General features: G+C 43.8%; 1 protein-coding gene across 4 annotated transcripts in view; it reads right to left on the minus strand.

Annotated features, from left to right (window-relative positions):
* The window catches only part of PHF2 (PHD finger protein 2), a 275,856-nt gene that overhangs the window by 79,166 nt on the left and 174,767 nt on the right, over positions 1-21,923 (minus strand). For all 4 annotated transcript variants that reach the window (XM_075833862.1, XM_075833861.1, XM_075833860.1 and 1 more), the window contains exon 4: positions 309-469. In XM_075833862.1, coding sequence (XP_075689977.1) covers positions 309-469 — 161 coding nt within the window. The remainder of the gene's footprint in view (positions 1-308; positions 470-21,923) is intronic.

Here is a 21,923-nt window from a genome sequence, read left to right on the forward strand (position 1 = left end):
AAAAACGCCCGAATTACGTCCGTAATTAGTGCGTGTGAACATACCCTTACTTTACGAACTATTCCAGAAACGTCCATTTCTGACGTGGGCAGGTTTGGAACACTAAAACCCAACAGCATGCTGGTGGTTTAGTGGTTCCAAACCTAGTGACCGGTTTCCTTTAAGACCTCAACTGGAATTTCACTTAAAGGTCTAAGCAGACTTTATTGCAACACTGCCAGACACTAAAATGAATACATTTTTACTAGAATGCAAAACAATAGAATGGGATAACTATAAAAACATAGCAATTGTCATTGACAACTTACCAACATAGTTTTCAACATCACTGACGTAGAATGTGGGAGCGGGTACAGAGAGACCCAGACCATCCTTCTTTGGCACCAGAATTGGTTCTGTAAACCCAGTGTCTTCAAAATATTCCACTGTTAATTGACTGCCATTCAGTTTAGTAACCACATCCTCGGCACTGTAAGAGAAAAGTCACAGCGGTTACATGCGTATCACTGGATACCTAAAATAACATTCATGAAAGAACAGAATAAAAGTAAAATTAATAGTTGCATCACACTGCTGCTGCCAGAAAAATACTGTATTCAGTTTAATACCAATATAATACTTAGTAGCCGTGTGACAGCTACCATTGTCAGCCATATAAGCTCTCAAGGGGCTGCTTTTTCTGTCACCTGGTCACACAGGGGTTTCTTTTCCTCTATCCCTATGACAAGGAGACAATCCTTCCTTTTATTTGGGTCCACCAGCCAGAGGTACTGATTCACAAGGGGCAGAGTCTATGTAGTTAGTTGATAAATTACACACTGCAAGATCAGTCTCATTTTGTGACGTTTCACTATTTTGCCATCAAGCTGATGAATCCTAGTCAGATGCCGATTTTGATCATTTCATCTCACACAAAGTTATTTTGATTCAATAATAATAGCCTTCGTTCTAGAATTTACCATCTGAAAATAATCCAATTTCAGTACAGAATACTGTATTAGGAGTCTGTGAATAAATATATATGTAGCTGAGCTGAATTTGTCACTTAGTACTTTGGGTCTACCCTGTTTACGTGCCTTGTGAGACCTTGTGAAATCCTTGCACAGGGCGTGGAGCCATACAGGATAGCGTGTGCTGATGTACAATGCTCCGTTGACTGACGCATGTAGGGAGATTTCCTCACAAGAGGCAATGCCTCTAGGGTAAAATTTGGCATCCAATGGAGCATGTCATGATATTTTTTTCTGTCAGATTTATACGCCAAAAACCTCTGTATGAGATACAGAAAGGCCCAAAGCACCACTAGGGGGTGTACTATTATTATGGCTTCTTTCTAAATGGAGCCGTAATATGGCCATGTGCATGTGGAATAAGACTTAGGCTACGTTCACATGAAGTGGAATAGAATGCAGATTTTCCATCCGGATTTTTGGATGGAATATCCTGAGCGTATTATAGTAGCAGCAAAGTGGATGAGATTTTAACAAATCTCATCTACACCCTGCAGAATATGTCGGTCCAAAAATTGACCTGTGGTGCGGATTTTTTGTTTTTGTTGCAGATTTTCCCCATTGACTTCAATGGGGGGGGGGGTGAGTCAAAATGTGTATCAAATGCCAATTGTTGCAGATTTTGCTGCAATCACACGGGATGAAATGTCAGCTCAAGAGGCCAGCGACACGAAGACTAGTCAGAGGAGCGGAAACACGTCGCTACAAAAGCAACAGGGGAGGCAAATATGATCTATCTTTCCTCTCTGTTGTTATCCGCAAGCAATTCGAAACTAAATCCACACGATTTGGTGCGGATTTGCCGCTGCGGAAACCCCTCCGGGTCTGCTGTTAAAAAATGCAGCATATGTAGGTACGTGCAGACATACCCTTAAAGCGAAGCTCCATAAGAGACGCATTAAAGGGTCTATGCACTTTTGCAACCATACATCTCAAATGAAACAACTTTGCAGTTAGTCTTGATTATAAATATCCTTACCCCCTCGTTTCCATTTGCCTCCTTTTCTAGCTAACCTACAAACAGTAGAAGGGCAGTGGAAAGGGAGTAATACCGGTCTGCAGGATCAGACTACATAGGATTTGTTTGTAGTCTGTAACCATAGAGACACATGAGTCTGTATAGAAGCTGTAGACACAAAACGGTAAGACATTTTTCTATCAAAATGTATTGCAAAGTTGCTTCACCTATATTTTATATGCATTTAAACAATACAAAAATGGTTTAAAATGTGCACATATCCTTTTAAAAGGGGAAATCCGCCTAAAAGCAGTCTAATGACATATCATAGGGAAATGCAGAAAATCCCAGTGTCAGAGTTTGGAGTGAGTGAGTGAGTGAGTGAGTGAGTGAGTGAGTTCAAGCGCTGATCTTTGGAAATCTCTGACACAACATTTTAAATAAGGCTGGGTTGACACGACCTATTTTCAGACGTAAACGAGGCGTATTATGCCTCGTTTTACGTCTGAAAATAGGGCTACAATACGTCGGCAAACATCTGCCCATTCATTTGAATGGGTTTGCCGACGTACTGTGCAGACGACCTGTCATTTACACGTCGTCGTTTGACAGCTGTCAAACTACCACGCGTAAATTGACTGCCTCGGCAAAGAAGTGTCCTGCAACGTAATTTGAGCCATTCTTCATTGAAGTCAATGAAGAGCAGCTCAAGTTTACAGGCGTGAAAGACGCCTCGCATAATACGAGGAGCAGCATTTACGTCTGAAACGACGCAGCTGTTTTCTCCTGAAAACAGTCTGTCTTTTCAGACGTAAAAGCCTCTCATCGTGTGCACATACCTAAGTAGCCATTTAGATAATTACAGCTTTGCTTAAAATTTCCGGTAAGTGAAAGGTGTATGCCATCAAGAGGGGTTAAGGTAATCTAAAGATCACATGAAGCACCTTTGCTCTGGAAATCTGTGTTGATCTGAGAACATACACTCCACCCATTTTTGGTTGGAATTCCCCTTTAAATATTAAATTAAGGAATGGCATCATGAGCAAATTTCCCTCTTCTTCCTTCCAGGTGCTGTGATCCTGTTTACGGCAGCATTCTCGGGGTTGTGGCAATGTGCTGACAGTGATCACAACAGATCTTTTGAGAACTCAATGACATAATTCTGCTGATGAAGTCTACAGGGAAGCGGCTGTAAAATGAGTAAATCACCAAATTGTCTCCAAATTGAAGCTTTTCTTCAAGATAATGTAAGGGTATGTTCACACGCTTAACCAAAAAACGTTTGAAAATACAGAGCTTTTTTCAAGGGAAAAGAGCTCCTGATTTTCAGACGTTTTTTAAGCCACTTGCGTTTTTCACTGCATTTTTCGCGGCCATTTTTGGAGCGGTTTTTAAAAAAACGGACGGACGGAACAGAACGCCGTTTTTCCCATTGCAATCAATGGGCAGATGTTTGGAGGCGTTCTGCTTCCGATTTTTCGGCCGGAAAAACGGTCAAAAATAAGCAGTGTGAACTAGGGATGCACGATGCATCGGAACTTCAATAATGTTTTGATACTGTGCATCCCCAAACGATACCGTTATTTCATGTATTTCGATACTAAGCTGTGCGGCCGCACAGCTCAGTGTTGTAACACATGACTGTATGAGAGCGGGGCTGCGGTGTGTAATACATGTGTAATACAGCCATCACCCCACTCCTGAGTACTGAAAAGTGCGCGCCTTCAGGATGAGGCGATGCGGCCAGAACAGCACTAATGATCGCCGGCACTGAAGATAGAACATGGCGGGCGCACTGCAAAACATCCCCATGTTCTGACCTTAGTGACTGAACCTCCGCTCATTAGTGCAGCGCCGGCCGCATCACCTCATGCTGATCGCACGCGCACTTAATGTCAGGAGCGGGGCAATGGCTGTATTACACAGCCGCAGCCCAAGCGCTCTAACGGCGGAGATCAGAGAAACCTCTGATCTCTGCCGCAATTACCTTAAATGATGCAATCAAAGCTGACAGCAGCATTCAAGAATTCAAAAATGAGATGGGGGAACCCCTCTGACATGATTGAGGGACATACCATATATGGGCAGACAGCCCAGGGTCCATTGAAGACCAGATTTCCTCTTAGGGCATACTTAGGTATGTCCTAACAACTGCCTGTATACTATCAGTACACAGGCTAATGTACTGGCATATAGATATATGCCAGTACATTAAAGTTTAAAAATAATAAAGTTTAAAAAAAAAATAACGTAATGTTAAATTTAAAAAAAACAACACACACACACACACACTACAATAAAAAAAGTCTCGATACATAAAATATACACATTCGGTATCGCCGCGACCGTAATAACACATTTATAGCGTCATTCATGTTTACACTGTTATAAAATACAAAACGGCTTTCTTTCATTTATTAATGTGAGGCACGAGGTATTATAAATTTTGAACCTCCATGTGCCTCACATTGATAGTAATTAACCCCATCATGTACCTCACACATTAACCCAATGTTGTCCATTATGTGAGGCACGTGGAGATTCAAAATTCATCACACCACACGCCTCACATCAGAAAACGGAAGAATTTTTTTTATTATTATTATTATTATTATAATTATTGGCAAAAGTATCGTTTTGGTATTGAGTATCGAAATTCTACACAAAGTATCGGTATCGAAGTCCAAATTCTGGTATCGTGACATCCCTAGTGTGAACATACCCTTAAAAGTCTCGTCTCCATCCACATATAAAACCACTGCTAACACATGGTGATCAATGATGTGTGCTTAATGACAAACTCACCTCTGCTACATTTGTAAATGATAAAGCCAGTAGTAAACACAGTCAAGACAAACGAGTCTTCTCATCGTTGATTGGAGCCCACAATCCCCCTTTCTGCAACAAGTATCTCCTAAATCCCTTACAATACCAGGAATCTCCAATTTAAAATGCCACGTGCAAACTAGAGAGTGTTAGTTTAAGGCTTTGTTGTTTGCAGACTATGAATTATTCATTTCATTTATGGATTATATAAATAAAAAACAGGCCTGTCTATTAAGCGGTTATTGATTCATATGAAAACATTTATTTCGACAAATTGCTTACATGACGTGAGAAATGAGACAGGTGACGGATAAGAACAGCCACTTGTAAAGAATCACTAATTCACCCGCAGTAGTTTAGTAAGAATTCATGTATCGTCATATGAGAAATGCAGCAATAAAATCTCAACAGATGCTTATTCTTAACATTACTATGTCATCGCCAACCCGCTGGATGTCAGATATCGTACAGACGTAGCAGAGCCGAATTTGTCATTGAACTGATTCTTTTGAGCAGCGTTATAACCCTTGAAGCTAAAGGGCTGTTACGGTTTTAGCAAATAAAGTTATTCCCTGTATCACGAAAACATATTATCCAATTTACTTTCTGAATAAATTGCTCACTGTTTTCAAGATCTCTGCTTGCAGTCATTCTATAGAATTCTTAACGGCTTACTTCCAGTGGATCCAAATTTGTCCTGGTCATGTAATGGACACAGAGGTGCACGACTCGTAACGAGACACATGATAATAGTACTGTAACAAGCCATGCACCTGTGTTGCCATCACATGACCAAGAGATGTTTATCCTCTGAAAGTAAACAATAAAGGTTCTTACTGAATGTCTGCAAGCAGAGATCTTGAAACATAAAATATATGGGAAAATTGTAAAACTTTGAATCAAACTTATAATAACACTTACTTTCTGAAACCAGAATACATGCTTTAGCTAACTCGGTAGGTTTAACTGCAGTCCTATGTAACACTTTGAGACATTTTGATGAGTAAATATCTAGGGGCTTTGTCTGGGTTTAAAGGCCCGGTATGGGCCATAAAAATGAGCGCTCGTTTGCTCCTTTCACAAGGAGCTATGGTCGGTAATATATGGGGACGAACGATCGTTACTTTGATCAGTTGTCCCCGAACATCTCCCTGTTTACACACGGAGATGTGCTAACGACTAGCGACCATTTTTTTGGCCGCAAAAACGAGCCGATCAGCTGAAAAGCGAGCAAGCGATCGTTCATTGGCTGCTTAAACAGGACAATGATCGGGAACGAGCGTTCATATGAATGCTCGCTTGATCAGTGGCCCCTGTGATAGGGCCTTTATGCTCTGACAACACATCCTATAGTCCTGGTGACAAGTCCCAGAGACTGTAATCTGCTTTTGAGCCTGATTGTAAAAGGACACAAGGCATCTATAGACATGTGATACCTGTCAGCCAAACCATTGTTCAGCCCACAGTTATCCTGAAATCTGAGACTACCAGACGTTCCTGACAGCGTTTGGCAGGGAAACAAGAGGATCTGACAGGTATAATCGAACCCATCGCTTTCCTCACAGCGATAGTCCTGCCAGCTTCATAGGACATCAGATTGTTCACACATTTTCCAACAAAAGCCCAATACGTATGGAAAGTTGTAAAAAATATAAATTACCCAAACCTGGACGGCAATGGTTATCCGGCCATGCATACTGCCCAAAACTACTAGCGTTCATACCCAGGCCAAAGAAATGCACCATCTCATCTTTTACAATAAGGCTGACTGCCTGCTTAAAGGATGACCACCCGTCAATATGCACCATCATAGAGGGAGGTGCCCATCCTCTTACAGCCCGGCTCCCACTCAGGCGGATGTGGCACATTCATACATCGCATGGACGGTCATTCGTTTCATTCATTTGAATTCCTGCTATGTAATCCTATTTTTTCTCTGCAGGGCCGCTAGAATGTAAACCCATATAACAGTGATAACAGTTGATCGCCGGATGTGAGAGAAGCCGGATCTGAAGTGATCAGCGGATCTTTAATTTAAAAAGGGATATCTTCGTGAGCCAAACCCTTTAAGTATCAAAAATAAGCAAAATAACCGCTATAGTATATGAACACTGCTTGGCTTCATAGTATTATCACTGTGATATTTTGCAATTTCTACTATGCATGTGTCACTTGTATCTATTTTTATTCCTTATATATATATGGGGGGTATGAGCAGTGTAGGTACCCACCTTATAGAGGTCGCCTTGTCGTGGCAGGTGGGCTCACACAATTTGATCAAAATGTGTGCTAAGAACCTCACTATTGTAAGAGGATTCTTTCAGCAGCAATGCATATTTATTTATATTTAGTGTATGGGTGGCGTTAGTGTTCGCAGAGTGCTGTCACCACTTTCAAATATATATGTATATGTGTATATATATATATATATATATATTATATACACTTCTCAATTTTTGAGCTGTTTCCACGTTATTATTCAGACTAAAAACATTGAAAACCAATATAACGACACATCTCATTGATTTTAGTGTGATTTTGTTTGCCACTTTTGTGTCAGAAATAGTATCCACCTTTAATCACGATAGATATTTTTTAAGTCGATAGGACGATGGATGAAAAAAAAAACATCTGCTGGATGACAATTAATGTCACATTTGTAGTTTTTTTTTCCGTCGTCCCATTAATTTCAATGTAATTTAAAAAAAATTATATATATATATATATATATATATATATATATAAAAACGTATGACAACTGATAACATGATGTGTAAGGCCTCGTTCACATCTGCATTAGAGGCTCTGTTAGGGATCTTCGTCACAGATCCAGTCAGCAATACCGGAAGCAATAGTGCAGCATGCTGCGCAATTGTTTCCTGTAAAACCACGGACTCCTTGATAACAGCCCGACAGAATCCATTAAACTCAATTGGTTCTGTCAGCCGCAGGTGGTGTCCGTTGGGCTTCCGGCTTTTCCCTTGTTCTGCTCCTCTGACGGAGTAAAACAACGGAATGCCAAACGCTGGTGTGAACCTGGCCTAACGGATCTATAAAAACTCATCCAATGCATATTTGCATCAGTTCATTATTTAATAAAAATAAGTCAAATGAAGCTGTGATGTCTAGTGTGAACATAGCCTAATGATAATGAAAATGATGACAACATGACAGATCAGATACATAATAAAAGCACACAAATCCCTAATACTGTGTAAGTCTATATTCATTACTAGCATGACTTTCTCATTTTGGTAGATACAACATTTAGGTCAGATTTATTCAGGGCATCTGTCTGTGCTCTTATATGACTTTAGAAATAATGCACCAACCAAATGTTACATGTGAGCAGATGGAAATGTATGGATTTACTCGAAATGCAACAACATTCAAAACACACAGGATTTAACCCTTAATTCACGTATGTTTATTATATGTGCGCTTCTGGATATGATAGTAGGTTCAATTTCTCAACCGCATTCTAATTTCTGAGATTATTTTTTGGAATATTTCTTTTTTAACTATCTTTCTGAAATACAGTGATGATTTTACATGGTTTTCACAGATCAGTGATACTTTGGTCTGCCAGAAGGCGGCGATACTGAGACCTTCCTCTCAACGCGTGTTTGTTTACATTTCATACAGTATGGAAGATTTGGTTCTCTGACAAAATAAGAGGAGAGGGCGCTTCCTGAAATATCCCGTCCAGCCTTATTCTGGTGAAAACAGACGGCTTTTTTTTTTTTCATTTCAATCATAATAAAATTAGAAACAAATGCACGTCTTAGAACAGCAAATACAAAAAGGCAAAAATAAAATGTTCATCAGTAAAGCACAACGGCAGGGCAGGAACAATCACAAAATACTATTAAGATTTTCCCACATTCTTATGGTTTCGATTCTGTGTTTCAAACTTCGCTCATAATGTTCTAGAGGAGTGGACTGGGGAGGGGTTCAGTAGAGGACTTTGTATTCCCCTTCCAGAGATATTCTTCCATTTCCCACACGTCACCATAATAATAATAATAATAATAATAATAATAATAAAAAAAAGCCAAAGTAACATCACTAGCCGCAAACCTAATTTTTTACAGTTTCCAGGTAGTAAAGGACTGAGAAAAAAATAAAAAAATATATGACTTTTGTTGCTTATGTAGTGAGGTTATCCAGGGTAAGGCCAGAATCACAGAGTTTTGTTGCAATTTTTGGATCCAAAGAGAAGGAACGGTATAAAGGAAAGACTGATGTATCTTCTTTCTTTTGTATCCACTCCTGTTTGGCTAAGAAAACAAAAAGTGGTGGGGCGTGGCCAGCTATGGGAGAGTGAAGACGTGCTCTCTCCAGCTCCTCTCTTAGCGTTCCCGAAATCGGCTGACATCCGCTCCCAGCTATGGGGAAGAATCAAAAAAAAACGAAGGCAGCAGCCCCTACATGCCCCTCATCGCCCCAGCGCGATATCGGGGAGTATTTTGGGCGACAGCCCCAGATGCAGCTGCGGGCTGCGACGCGGGCCGAGGCCGGTGGTCAAGATGGCCGCCCGACCTCTCCATCCCCAACGGACCAGTGCACAGGGGGGCCGGGGATGGCAGAAGGACACGTCCACTCACCCTCTGAGGTGCAGATCTTGAGGGTCCCCGGTCCTCTGTCTCCTTCCCGGGCTGTGATGTTTCCTGCGGCACGGCCGACAGCGCCTGCCGATCTCCAAGATGGCCGCCGGGACCATGAGGCGTGCGGATGCGGGCCTGCTCTGGAGAGCACGGCCCTCCTTTCAGCTGCTCCGGAAGAGAGTGTGCCAACGCAGAAGGTACCGGACCCAGAGGCACCAGATCCCCGGTCTAGCTGGGAGGCATTAGGGGCCCCTGAAGCGGCGGACGCCGTTCCCCTGTCACAGGACCATGTGGCCTCTCAAGATGGCGGCCGGCTTTCTCCGGAGGGCCTGCGCATGCCAGGACACCACCCTCCCCCGTCACTGCTCTCATGGCCTGCAGGCCCTCTCCTTCCGAGACCCGACAGCGGCCTACTACCATCCCCGGGAGTGAGAGACACCACACCTGCCCTGCCTGCAGTGCTGCAGTTGGAGGAGCTAGCTAGGAGGCACAGTGAGTACCGAGGCCCTGAGCCTCCCATCACCCAGCTCACCTCACACGCTGTGGGACTGATAGCTCCAGATCTTCCCCTCCCACCCAGGGACCCTGGGCTGGTGGGGGCCTCTCCCTCTTGGTCCTCTGGCTCTGCATGGCACAGCTTCCCCAATGCCCCAACAACCATAGCCTCGACCCTGCCTATGGGAGCTCCCCAGCACCCTGGGGCTATGCCTGCACTACCTGCAAGTGGCCAAGGTCCTCAATTGCACCCACTCCCGTCGCCTGAAGTGGACACCCCAGCCAGTAGGGGATTAAGTTTTACTGACCCGTCGTCTGGATCTATATGTGAAAATCGGCCGGCGACTCTCTCAGATATCCGCCAGCTTGTTCAATTGTTGCCTACTAGGGCTGATATGACGTCCTTCGCCAGACAGATCGTTGAAGAATGCAAGCTGGAGTTTACACAGTTTCGTGCTGAACTTTCCTCACTTTCTACGAGGGTGGACACTCTTACGCAGGACCGGGTGGCTGATAATGCCACTATTGCAGATATCCAATCCACTATTCAGCAGCACTCAGCTCAGTTGTTCACTTTGCAGCAGCACCTTGATGATATTGAAAACCGTAATAGGAGGAACAACCTACGTGTTCGAGGATTGCCCGAATCTGTTCCTGCGTCTGAGCTGTTTTCGACTCTCTCCACCATCTTCAATACTTTACTAGGCCGTCCGCCGAATACCCATATAGAGATCGACCGGGCACATAGAGCTCTCCGCCCTGTAAGTGTTGATGATCCTCGGCCGAGGGATGTCATCTGCCGAATCCATTTTTACGCAATCAAGGACTCTATCCTCCAAAAAATCCGACGGCAGCCCATCATTCTCCACCAAGGCACGCAGTTGCGTATTTTGCCGGATTTATCTCGACACACGCTGGCGCATAGAGCTGCTCTCAAACCCCTGCTGGAGGTGCTCCGGAACCGGGACATCATCTACAGGTGGGGCTTCCCGTTTGCCCTGATGGTTCGACAGGAGGGCCGTACCTATACTGTGCGATCCCCGGCCGACCTGCCTGGTTTCTTGCGGGACTTGAACCTTCCTCATGTTGCATTACCGGAGTGGCCCTCGTTGTTATCCTCTGCTGGCGGGGGATCGCGGGGGAGACGCCCGTTCTCTGGGCCCCTGGCTGTGGCGGAGGGTCGTCCTCCGCGTGGACCTCGCAGACGATCTAGACGCCGACAAGAACGTGATCCTACTCCACCCATGGAGACCGCCCGTTCGGCATGATGATCCGGACTGTCGCTCCTGGAATTCCTCCTGTTACTTACTTACTTGATGTCTGATTTCAAGATTGCTTGTTGCTCTGAGTATTACCTTCAGATGCCTTCCAATGTCTTCCTCTCTCATTATTTAAAGTATGCAAATGATGTTAAGCTGTTAATACTTATATTATTGTACGCTAGGGAGTGCGGATAACTCTTATGCATAGTTGTCACCTTCCCCCTGTAGGTTTTGGACCGAATTTTTGGTCTTCCGCAATTGTGCGCTTAGTTTGTGCGGCAGTTGTTTTCGTACTGCCTTTTTTGTTTGATTTTATGTCTGTGTTTTTCTCTAATGCTCTGTTCTTTACTCCTAGCTTGTTTCCCTCCTCTGCTTCCCTCCTGGTGATCCTGGACTCCGATCCTTCGTGCGCTACCCGGCATACCTCAGTGAGCCGTTTAGTCTGCATCCATGGCTGACCTTAATATTGCCTCCTTCAACGTGAAGGGGCTGAATTTTCCTGAAAAGCGGGCGCAAATCTTACACCATCTACACAAGCGTAAGGTACACATCGCATGCTTCCAGGAGACACATTTTAAGGAGGGACATGCCCCTACTATCAAGCACAAACACTACACTACGTGGCATTTCAGTAATAATCCCCTCTCCAGATCGTGTGGAGTTGCCATAGCCCTTCACAAGTCTCTCCCCCATCAGGTTGTCAATCTTGTTGTGGATCCCGAGGCGAGATACCTCATCTTAGTGCTTAATATTGGTGGGAGGGAATTCACGGTGATTAACGCTTATGCTCCTAACCAGGGTCAGGTGCCCTTCATTCTTCAACTTATAGAAACCGCCCTTCCGGTGGTCCGGGGGACTGTGGTGCTGTGCGGAGACTTTAACCTTACTCTGGATCCGACGGTGGATAATTCTACTGGTCGTTCTAGTGTTGCATACGGTGCTATTAGGCGGGCGAGGCGAGCTCTCCTACAACTTCAACTGTGTGATGCATGGCGCATTCAACATCCCACGGATAAGGATTATAGTTTTTACTCCCATCCGCATGGCACCTACAGTCGCTTGGATTACATTTTCCTTCAGCAACATGCTCTCCCCTGGGTAGCCTCTACGTCCATTGGCAGTATCCTGTGGTCTGACCATGCCCCGGTATATTGTACTTTACATCTCCCCTTCATCACTAAAGGCCCCTGGACTTGGAGACTGAATGAGTCCCTGCTCCTGGATGGGGTGTGCCATGCTGATTTGCTTCAAACTGTGGAACATTTCACACTTGATCATGCCCAAGATGACACGTCCCCCTTGGTTCGTTGGGAAGCCCTTAAATGCGTTCTCAGGGGGGTCCTCATAAAACACGGGGCGCGCCTTAAAAGAGAAAGGGCCCACTCCCTTAAAATTGCTCTCCAAAAAATTAGCGCTCTTGAACTGGCTCACAAACGTGCGCTGTCTCTTCCGATTTTACGGGAGTTACAGGTTGCCCGACAGGACGCCAGACGGCTGTTGGACTCTGCCCAGCAGCGCGCTCTCCAAGTCTGTCGCAGTAAATTCTACGAGTTTGGCAATAAGAGCGGACGTATGTTGGCCAGAGCTGTAAAAACTAGAATTGCCCAGTCACACATCCCAAATACTAAGGCTCCTTCTGGCCAAGTTGTTCACACGACCCCAGAGATAGCGGAGTGCTTCCATAGCTTTTTCTCTGATCTTTACAACCTTGACCCTCCCACCCCCGCCCCCTCCCATCCGCCGGACCGGGATTCTTTCTCATCCCCCTTCACACCGTTGTCTGGGGAGATAGCTGAGGAACTTGATTCGGACTTCACTTCCTCGGAACTCCTCAGGGTTATAACCGATCTCCCAGGGGGGAAGAGTCCTGGCCCGGATGGCTACACTGCCAAGTTCTACAAGGTGTTGGCGGACCGGTTGCTACCGCTTTTGTTGTTAGCTTTTAACTCTATTTCCCCGGAGGTCCTGTTTCCTCCTAGTTCCACCTTGTCTCATGTCGTAGTGATCCCTAAGCCGGGTAAGGACCCTCAATTATGCTCCAGTTATCGTCCCATCTCCTTGCTCAATGTAGACCTAAAAATGTACGCTAAATTGCTCGCCAATAGATTGAATAAATACCTGCCTGAACTAATCCACCCGGACCAGGTGGGGTTTGTGCCTGGTCGGGAGGCCCGTGACAACACCCTTAAAACTTTCGATATCATTCACCACGCCCAGACTAACCGAATCCCGCTCATGATCCTGTCCCTGGATGCTGAAAAGGCATTTGACAGAATATCGTGGCCTGCACTTTACCAAACCCTTCGGCATGTGGGAATAGGACCTTCTCTCTTGGCAAAAATTATGGCATTGTATCGCACGCCTTCGGCCCAAATAAAAATAAATGGCTCCCTCTCGGCACCTTTCCCTATTTACAATGGCACACGACAGGGCTGTCCCCTATCCCCCCTGTTGTATGTCCTGGTTATGGAACACCTCATGGCCTCCATTCGGAGCAACACGGATATTAAGGGTATTAACATTGGAGGGAAGGAATACAAGTGCTCGGCATTTGCTGATGACCTATTGGTCTATCTCACAGACCCTCATGTCTCTCTCCCTTCACTGATGTCCGAGTTGTCTCGTTTTGGAACATGGTCTAATTTCAAAATCAATTTCTCTAAGTCTGAGGCGTTAAATGTTTCTCTTCCAGGCCCGTTAGTATCGCTTCTCCAAAGTAATTTCCCCTTTTCATGGCCCTCCAGGGGTATTACATATTTGGGTGCCCGTATAAGTGGGGACCTTACACAATTGTTTACAAATAATTTTATCCCCCTACTGGCCAAGTTTCGCACTGATCTTAATTCCTGGCATAAGACTGAGTTTTCCTGGTTTGGTCGTATCAATATTATTAAGATGTCTCTCCTCCCCCGCTTACTTTATCTCCTGCAGACGATCCCCATCTCTATTCCATCCTCCTATTGGTTGCGGCTTCAGCGATGCTTCGGCTCCTTCATTTGGCCGACTGGTCGTCCACGTCTGAGCCGGGCTCTGCTGACTCGTTCCAGGGGTACGGGTGGGGTTGGTCTGCCGGATTGTCGGCTCTACTATCTGGCATCAACTCACGCACGTGTTTTAGATTTTTTTCATAACCAAGAATCAAAACTATGGGTCCGTTTGGCTCAACAACTATGTCCCAGTACCCTATCATCCCTGCCGTGGATCCTGCCCGGGAACAGACCGACTCAAGCCTCCTTTGTTGTTTACCATACCCTCATGGCGTTGAGGTCCTTAGGGCCTGGATGTTCGCTTATAGACCCCCTGGGTCCTTTAACTCCTATCACAGATAATCCAGCCTTTCCTGCTGGTAAGGCTGGTCGCTCCTTCCTAGGCAGGCCGCCCACCGGCCCCATGTATTTTGCTCAGGTCCTCTCCGCTTCCTCTCTTCTCCCCCTAACCTCCATCTGCCCCGATGCCGTGCCCCTCACTCGCCATATATATGAATATGCCCAGTTAAAACATTTTTATGGAACAGTTAACCGACGCGCACACCTTCACAGGTTGTTGACGGACTTTGAGCGCCTATGTGTCTCCTCCCAGCCACCTACCCATACCATATCCACAATATATAAATTACTCCTTTCACAGCGTTCCCAACAACTACCCTCCTTCTGCGGGGCCTGGGAGAGAGAATTACATACTACATTTACTGATGCACAATGGAAGCGGTGTTTCTCCCTCTCACAAAAAGCCTCTATAGCCATTAGGGCCCAGGAAACTAGTTACAAAATTGTCTCTAGATGGTATAGGGTCCCGGCTGCGCTCCATAAATGGTATCCGTCTGTGCCTGACAATTGTTGGCGTTGTGGTGCTGTAGGAGGTTCTATGTCTCATGTTTGGTGGAGTTGCCCCTTGTTGAGGAGTTTTTGGGATGCGGTGCTTAAATTAATATTGGAGGTTACTGGAGTCTATGTCCCCAACTCTCCGGAAGCAGCTCTTTTATTCATGTTCCCGATGCCAATACAAGTTTATAAAAGCTCACTAGTTAGACATCTCCTTCAGGCAGCAAAGTCAGTAATCCCGCGCAGGTGGAAAACGGCAATACCCCCAACATTAGATGAGTGGTTTCGGGAGGTTGCCTTGATACAGCGAATGGAACACTTGGTGGCTCACTCCCCGGCATCTGTGGTAAAATACACGTCTACATGGTCTCCTTGGATAGTGTTTCTTTCTTCTCCTTCCTACCTCACGGCGGTAACCTGAGTCGGCCTATGCCCCTGTGAAATGTACTATGGCTTTTGCGCGCTGCTGATTTTCATTCATAATACGCCAGAACTGGAGTCCAGGATCCCCTTGTCCTCTCCCCTCCCTCCTATCCCTCCCTCTCTTGGGGCCTTTTTCTATACTTTCTCTTCCCCTGTCTAGGGTAATGTGCCTCTTCTTCTCTGTTTGAATTAAGTGGTCTCGCTGTACATTCTGTTGTTATGCCTCTAGGATTACTCATGCTACTGTTGTATACCGACCACTCTTTTTCATGTTGAGATGTGTTGCACATTATTGATTTTCCTTTTGGTGTTTTGTTTGTTTTTGCTTTGGTCCACTGACCTTGTTTGTTTTTATTTAGGTGTGGAGGCCTTCCCTCCACTATGTTTTGTAAATTTTGTGTTCTGAAACTCAATAAAAATTTGAATAAGAAAAAAAAAGAAAACAAAAAGTGAAACTGCATCAAAACTCTGTGTGTGATCCCAGCCTTAACCCCTTAACGACGAATATATCCATAGCAAGCAGGTGTTCGTTCCCGCATAGCGACGGATATATCCGTCGCTCTGATCGGGTGGGTACTGCCAGTGTACCAGTGTACCCACGCAATCAGCGGCAGGACCACGGCTCTTATACACAGCCTGGCTCCGGCCCCAACTGCCGGAAATCGAAGCGGGCTCCGATTCCGGCAGTTTAACTCATTAGATGCCACTGTCAATAGCGACAGCGGCATCTGTGTTTGACAGAGGGAGGGAACTCCATCTGTCACCCTATAGGCGCCCCCGCAAACAAATTGTGGGGCACCGTCGGGTTTTCTTGGCATCCGGGGTCCTAACAAAGGCCCCCAGGTCTGCCTTCAGCAAATGCCTATTAGGCCACAAATATACCAAAGGATGATATAAGCGATCAGCAGATCACATGGTGAAGTCCCCTATTGAGACAAAAAAAAAAAGTAGAACAGTTAAATAAAGTTTATAACAAAAAAAATTCATTACAGTAAACAATAAAGTTAACTCATTAATTAAACCGCTGGGAGAACGGCGTCCAAAAAAACCCGCTGTCACTAAACCTGTCAGTCCCGCTGTCCCTACGGATTCAGGTCTCAGTGCACAGGATACAAAGCACTTGTATGTCAAAAAGTTAAAATAAATTTTAAATAAAAACAAATTAGAAAGTTGCACCAAACACACTGATACATATTTTTATTGAAAAAAAAAAAAAAAAGGTGTACATAGCTAGGAACCTGTCAAAATCATGACAAACTGCAAACTACATTAATATTGCAGTATATCATGCAAGTGATCCATCGATCGCTGGTTCAAGTCCCCTAAGGGACTTATAAAAAAAAAACTAAAATTAAATTAAAGAATATTTTCTTTAGTGTACAAAAACGTAATAACGTAATGTTAAAAAAAAAAAAAAGCCTGAACTAATCTAATATTCTTTAACCCGCACAGTGAACGTCATTAAAAAAAAATTTAAAACAGAATTGCTGGTTTTTGTCACCTCAGTGCCCCAAAAATGTAAAAAAAAAGTCATCAAAAAGTCGCATGTACCTGTACCACAAATTGGTATTAATAAAAACTACAGCTCGCCCTGTAAAAAATAAGCCCTCACAACACTCAATCACCAAATATATAAAAAAAAAAGTTATGACTCTCAGAATATGGTGACACAAAAAAACATTTTTTTTTCTTTAACCCCTTCCCGCTCCTTGACGTACTATTACGTCATGGCAGCTGTATCGTTCGCGCTCCATGCCGTAATAGTACGTCACGGGAGTAACGGCCGTTTCGGCCGTCCTCCCGACACATACAGGAGCTGTGACGCTGCTGTCTTGTTCAGCAGCTGTCACAGCTCCTACAGCGGGGACCGATCGCTGTGTCCCCGCTGATTAACCCCTTAAAAGCCGCGTTCTATAGAGATTGCGACTTTTTAGGGGTTAAGCTGCCATCGCCGGCCTGCTACGCGATAGCGGCTGGCGATGGTGACTATGGCAACCGGACACCAAACAATGGCGTCCGGCTATGCCATAGACGGAAGCCTAGTGGGTCCTGACAACGTCAGGACCCACTATGCTTGCTGTCAGTGAGTAGCTGACAGTTCTAATACACTGCACTACGCATGTAGTGCAGTGTATTAGAATAGCGATCAGGGCCTCCTGCCCTCAAGTCCCCTAGTGGGACAAAGTAATACAGTAAAAATAAAGTTAAAAAAAGATGTGTAAAAATAAGAAAATAAAAGATTTAAAAGTAATAAAAGTAAAAATCCCCCCTTTTCCCTTATCAGTCCTTTATTATTAATAAAAATATATAAACAAACAAATAAACTATACATAATTGGTATCGCCGCGTCCGTAACGGCCTGAACTACAAAATTATTTCATTATTTATCCCGCACGATGAACGCCGTAAAATAAAATAATAATAAACCGTACCACAATCACAATTGTTTGGTCACTTCACCTCCCAAAAAATGGAATAAAAAGAGATCAAAAAGTCGCATGTACCTAAAAATGGTCCTGATCGAAACTACAGTTCGTTACGCAAAAAATAAGTCCTCGCACGGCTTTATTGATTGAAAAATAAAAACGTTCTGGCTCTTAGAATAAGGTAACACAAAAAGTGAATGATCGTTTACAAAACGTATTTTATTGTGCAAACGCCATAAGACATAAAAAAAAACTATAAACATCTGGTATCGCCGTAATCGTATCGCCCCGCAGAATAAAGTGAATATTTTATTTATAGCGCACGGTGAACGCTGTAAAAAAAAAAGAATAAAAAAACAATAGCAGAATTGCTGTTTTTTAGTCACCACGCCACATGAAAATAGAATAAAAACTGATCAAAAAGCCGCATGCATGACATGAAAACTACAATGGATTCCTCAAGGGGTCTAGTTTCCAAATTGGGGTCACTTTTGGGGGGTTCCCAATGTTTTGGCACCACAAGAAACCGGACATGGTGCCTAATAAAAAAGAGGCCTCAAAATCCACTAGGTGCGCCTTTGCTTCGGAGGCCGGTGCTTCAGTCCATTACCGCACTAGGGCCACATGTGGGATATTTCTAAAAACTGCAGAATCTGGGCAATACGTATTGAGTTGCGTTTCTCTGATAAATCCTTTTGTGTTATAAAAAAAATGGTATAAAGAGGATTTTCTGACAAAAAAAAATAATGTAAATTTCACCTCTACTCTAAATTTTTGTGAAACACCTAAAGGGTTCATAAACTTTCTAAATGCTGTTGTGAATACTTTGAGGGGTCTAGTTTCTAAAATGGGGTATTTCATAGGGGTTTCTAATATATGGGCCCCTCAAAGTAACTTCAGAACTGAACTGGAACCTAAAAAAATAAATAAATGAGGCAATACTTCGCTTCTTACATTATACTGATAATGAGCCGTGCCCACCCCGAGATTACCCCAGTTTTGACCGTTTGTATAAACGGAGACCCCTATTAGACCGTTCCAGTGCCCGGTTTTCCCCAGCATACACCCCCGAGAAGTGTATTTCTATTGATGAGTCCTTGGTACATTTTAAAGGGAGGGTTCAATACCGCGAGTACCTGCCAGGTAAGAGGGCAAGGTATGGCGTGAAGATGTATAAGCTGCGAGAGTGCATCAGGGTATACCTACAGGTTTAGGATATATGAAGGAAAGGCCACCCCCAAACCAGACTGCATCCTGGACTACAATAGGTACATGGGAGGGATGGACTTGTAAGATCAAGCCCTGAAGCCCTACAGCGCTATGCGGTGTGGTATAAGAAGCTGGCCGTGCACATCATACAGATGGCTTTGTACAATGCGTACGTGCTACGTCGATGTGCAGGCCAGACGGGAACTTTCCTGGAATTTCAAGAGGTGATTATCAAGAACCTAATCTTTAGGGACCAAGAAGGGGGGCACCCAGTACTTCTGGAAGCGGGGCAACACTTTCCAGGGGAAGTTCCCCAAACTGGCAAGAAGGGAAAAAGTCAAAAGAGGTGCAAAGTCTGCTATATGAGGGCGATAAGGGATTACACAATATATCAATGTGACACGTGTCCCGAATAACCAGAGCTCTGTATGAAAGAGTGTTTTAAAATTTATCATACATCCCTTGGTTTATAATTTACCCCAATATTACTTACCCTGATGCACTCCGCACAGCTTATCCCCCCTCGTCTTTCCCCTCTGGGCCCTGCTGTGTGCCCAGGCAGCTGATAACAGCCACATGTAGGGTATTGCCATACCCGGGAGAACCCACATTACAGTTTATGGGGTGTAGGTCTCCGGCCAAAATGCTCACTACACCTCTAGATGAATGCCTTAAGGGTGTAGTTTTTAAAACGGGGTCACTTCTTGCGGGTTTCAACTGTACTGGTACCTCAGGTGCTTCTGCATACATGACTTCACACTAGAAAATCCCCAGTAGGCCAAATGGTGGTCCTTTCCTTGTGAGCCCTCCCATGGGCCCAATCGGCAGTTTATCACAACAAATGTGGGTATTGCGGCACTCAGAACAAATTGCGCAACAGAATGGGGTATTTTGTTTCTTGTGAAAATAAGAATTTTTGAGCTAAAATGACATATTATTGGAAAAAATATATATTTATTTAATTCCCAGCCCAATTCAAATAAGTTCTGTGAAGAAACTATGGGGTCTAAATGGTCACATTACCCATAAATGAATTCCTTGAGGGGTGTAGTTTCCAAAATGGGGTCACTTCTGATGGGTTTCCATTGCTTTGATACCTCTGGGGCTCTGCAAATGCGACATGGCAGCCGAAAACCAATCCAGCAAAATCTGGACTCCAAAGAACACACAGCGCTCCTTCCCTTCTGAGGCCTCCCATGGGCCCAAATGGCAGTTTATTGCCACAAATGGGGTATTGCTGCACTCAGGAGAAATTGGGCAACAAAATTGAGCATTTTGTTCCCTGTGAAAATAAGAAATTTTGATAAAAAATTACATCTTATTGGAAAAAATGTCATTTTTTTAATGTCACAGCCCAATTGAAATAGGTGCTGTGAAAAAACTGTGTGCTCAAAATGCTAACAACAACCATAAATGAATTCCTTGAGGGGTGTAGTTTCCAAAATGGGGTCACTTTTGGTGGGTTTCCATTGCTTTGATACCCCTGAGGCTCTGCAAATGCGACATGGCACCCGAAAACCAATCCAGCAAAATCTGGACTCCAACAAACATATAGCGCTCCTTTCCTTCTGAGCCCTCCCATGGGCCCAAACGGCAGTTTATCACCACAAATGGGGTACTGCCACACTAAGGACAAATTGGGCAACAAAATGGGGTATTTTGTTCCCTGTGAAAATAAGAAATTTTGATCACAAATGACATTTTATTGGAAAAAATATCATTTTTTTAATTTCACAGCCCAATTCAAATAGGTGCTGTGAAAAAACTGTGCGGTCAAAATGGTAACAACAACCCTAAATGAATTCCTTGAGGGGTGTAGTTTCCAAAATGGGGTCACTATTGGGGGATTCCTACTGTTTTGGCACCTCAACACCTCTTCAAACCCGGCATGCTGCCTAAAATATATTCTAATAAAAAAGAGGACTCAAAATGCACTAGGTGCTTCGCTTATAGGGCTTGTGTTTTAGTCCACGAGCGCAGTAGGGCCACATGTGGGACATTTCTAAAAACTGCAGAATCTGGACAATACATATTTAGTAGTGTTTCTCTGGTAAAACCTTCTGTGTTACAGAAAAAAAAATGAATAAAATTGAAATTCCGCAAGAAAAATGAAATTTGCAAAGTTCACCTCCACTTTGCTTTAAATCCTGTGAAATGCCTGAAGGGTTAAAAAACTTTCTAACTGCTGTTTTGAATACTTTGAGGGGTCTAGTTTTTAAAATGGGGTGTTTTATCAGGGTTTCTAATACATAGGCCCCTCAAAGCCACTTCAGAACTGAACAGGTACCTTAAATAAAAGGCATTTGACATTTTCTTAAAAATATGAGAAATTGCTGTTTATGTTCTAAGCCTTGTAACGCCCAAGAAAAATAAAAGAATGTTCAAAAAACGATGCCAATCTAAAGTAGACATATGGGAAATGTGAACTAGTGACTATTTTGGGTGGTATAACCGTCTGTTTTACAAGCAGATACATTTAAATTCTGAAAAATGCAATTTTTTCAAAATTTTCTCTAAATTTTGCAATTTTTCACCAATAAACACTGAATATATCGACCAAATTTTACCACGAACATGAAGCCCAATGTGTCACGAGAAAACAGTCTCAGAATCGCTTGGGTAGGTTTAAGCATTCCCACGTTATTACCACATAAAGTGAAATATGTCAGATTTGAAAAATGGGCTCTGAGCCTTAAGGCCAAAACTAGGCTGCGTCCTTAAGGGGTTAACAATAAGTTTTTTCTTAAAAGTAGTAAAACCTTAAAAACTATATACATTTGGTATTTACATAATATCAACCCGTAGAATAAAGTGAACATGTCAATTTTACTGCACGATGAACACCGTAAATATGAAACAAAAAAAAAACGAAGTTGGAACAGCTGT

Source organism: Rhinoderma darwinii, chromosome 7 (assembly GCF_050947455.1).
Source record: "Rhinoderma darwinii isolate aRhiDar2 chromosome 7, aRhiDar2.hap1, whole genome shotgun sequence".
Lineage (NCBI taxonomy): Eukaryota > Metazoa > Chordata > Amphibia > Anura > Rhinodermatidae > Rhinoderma > Rhinoderma darwinii.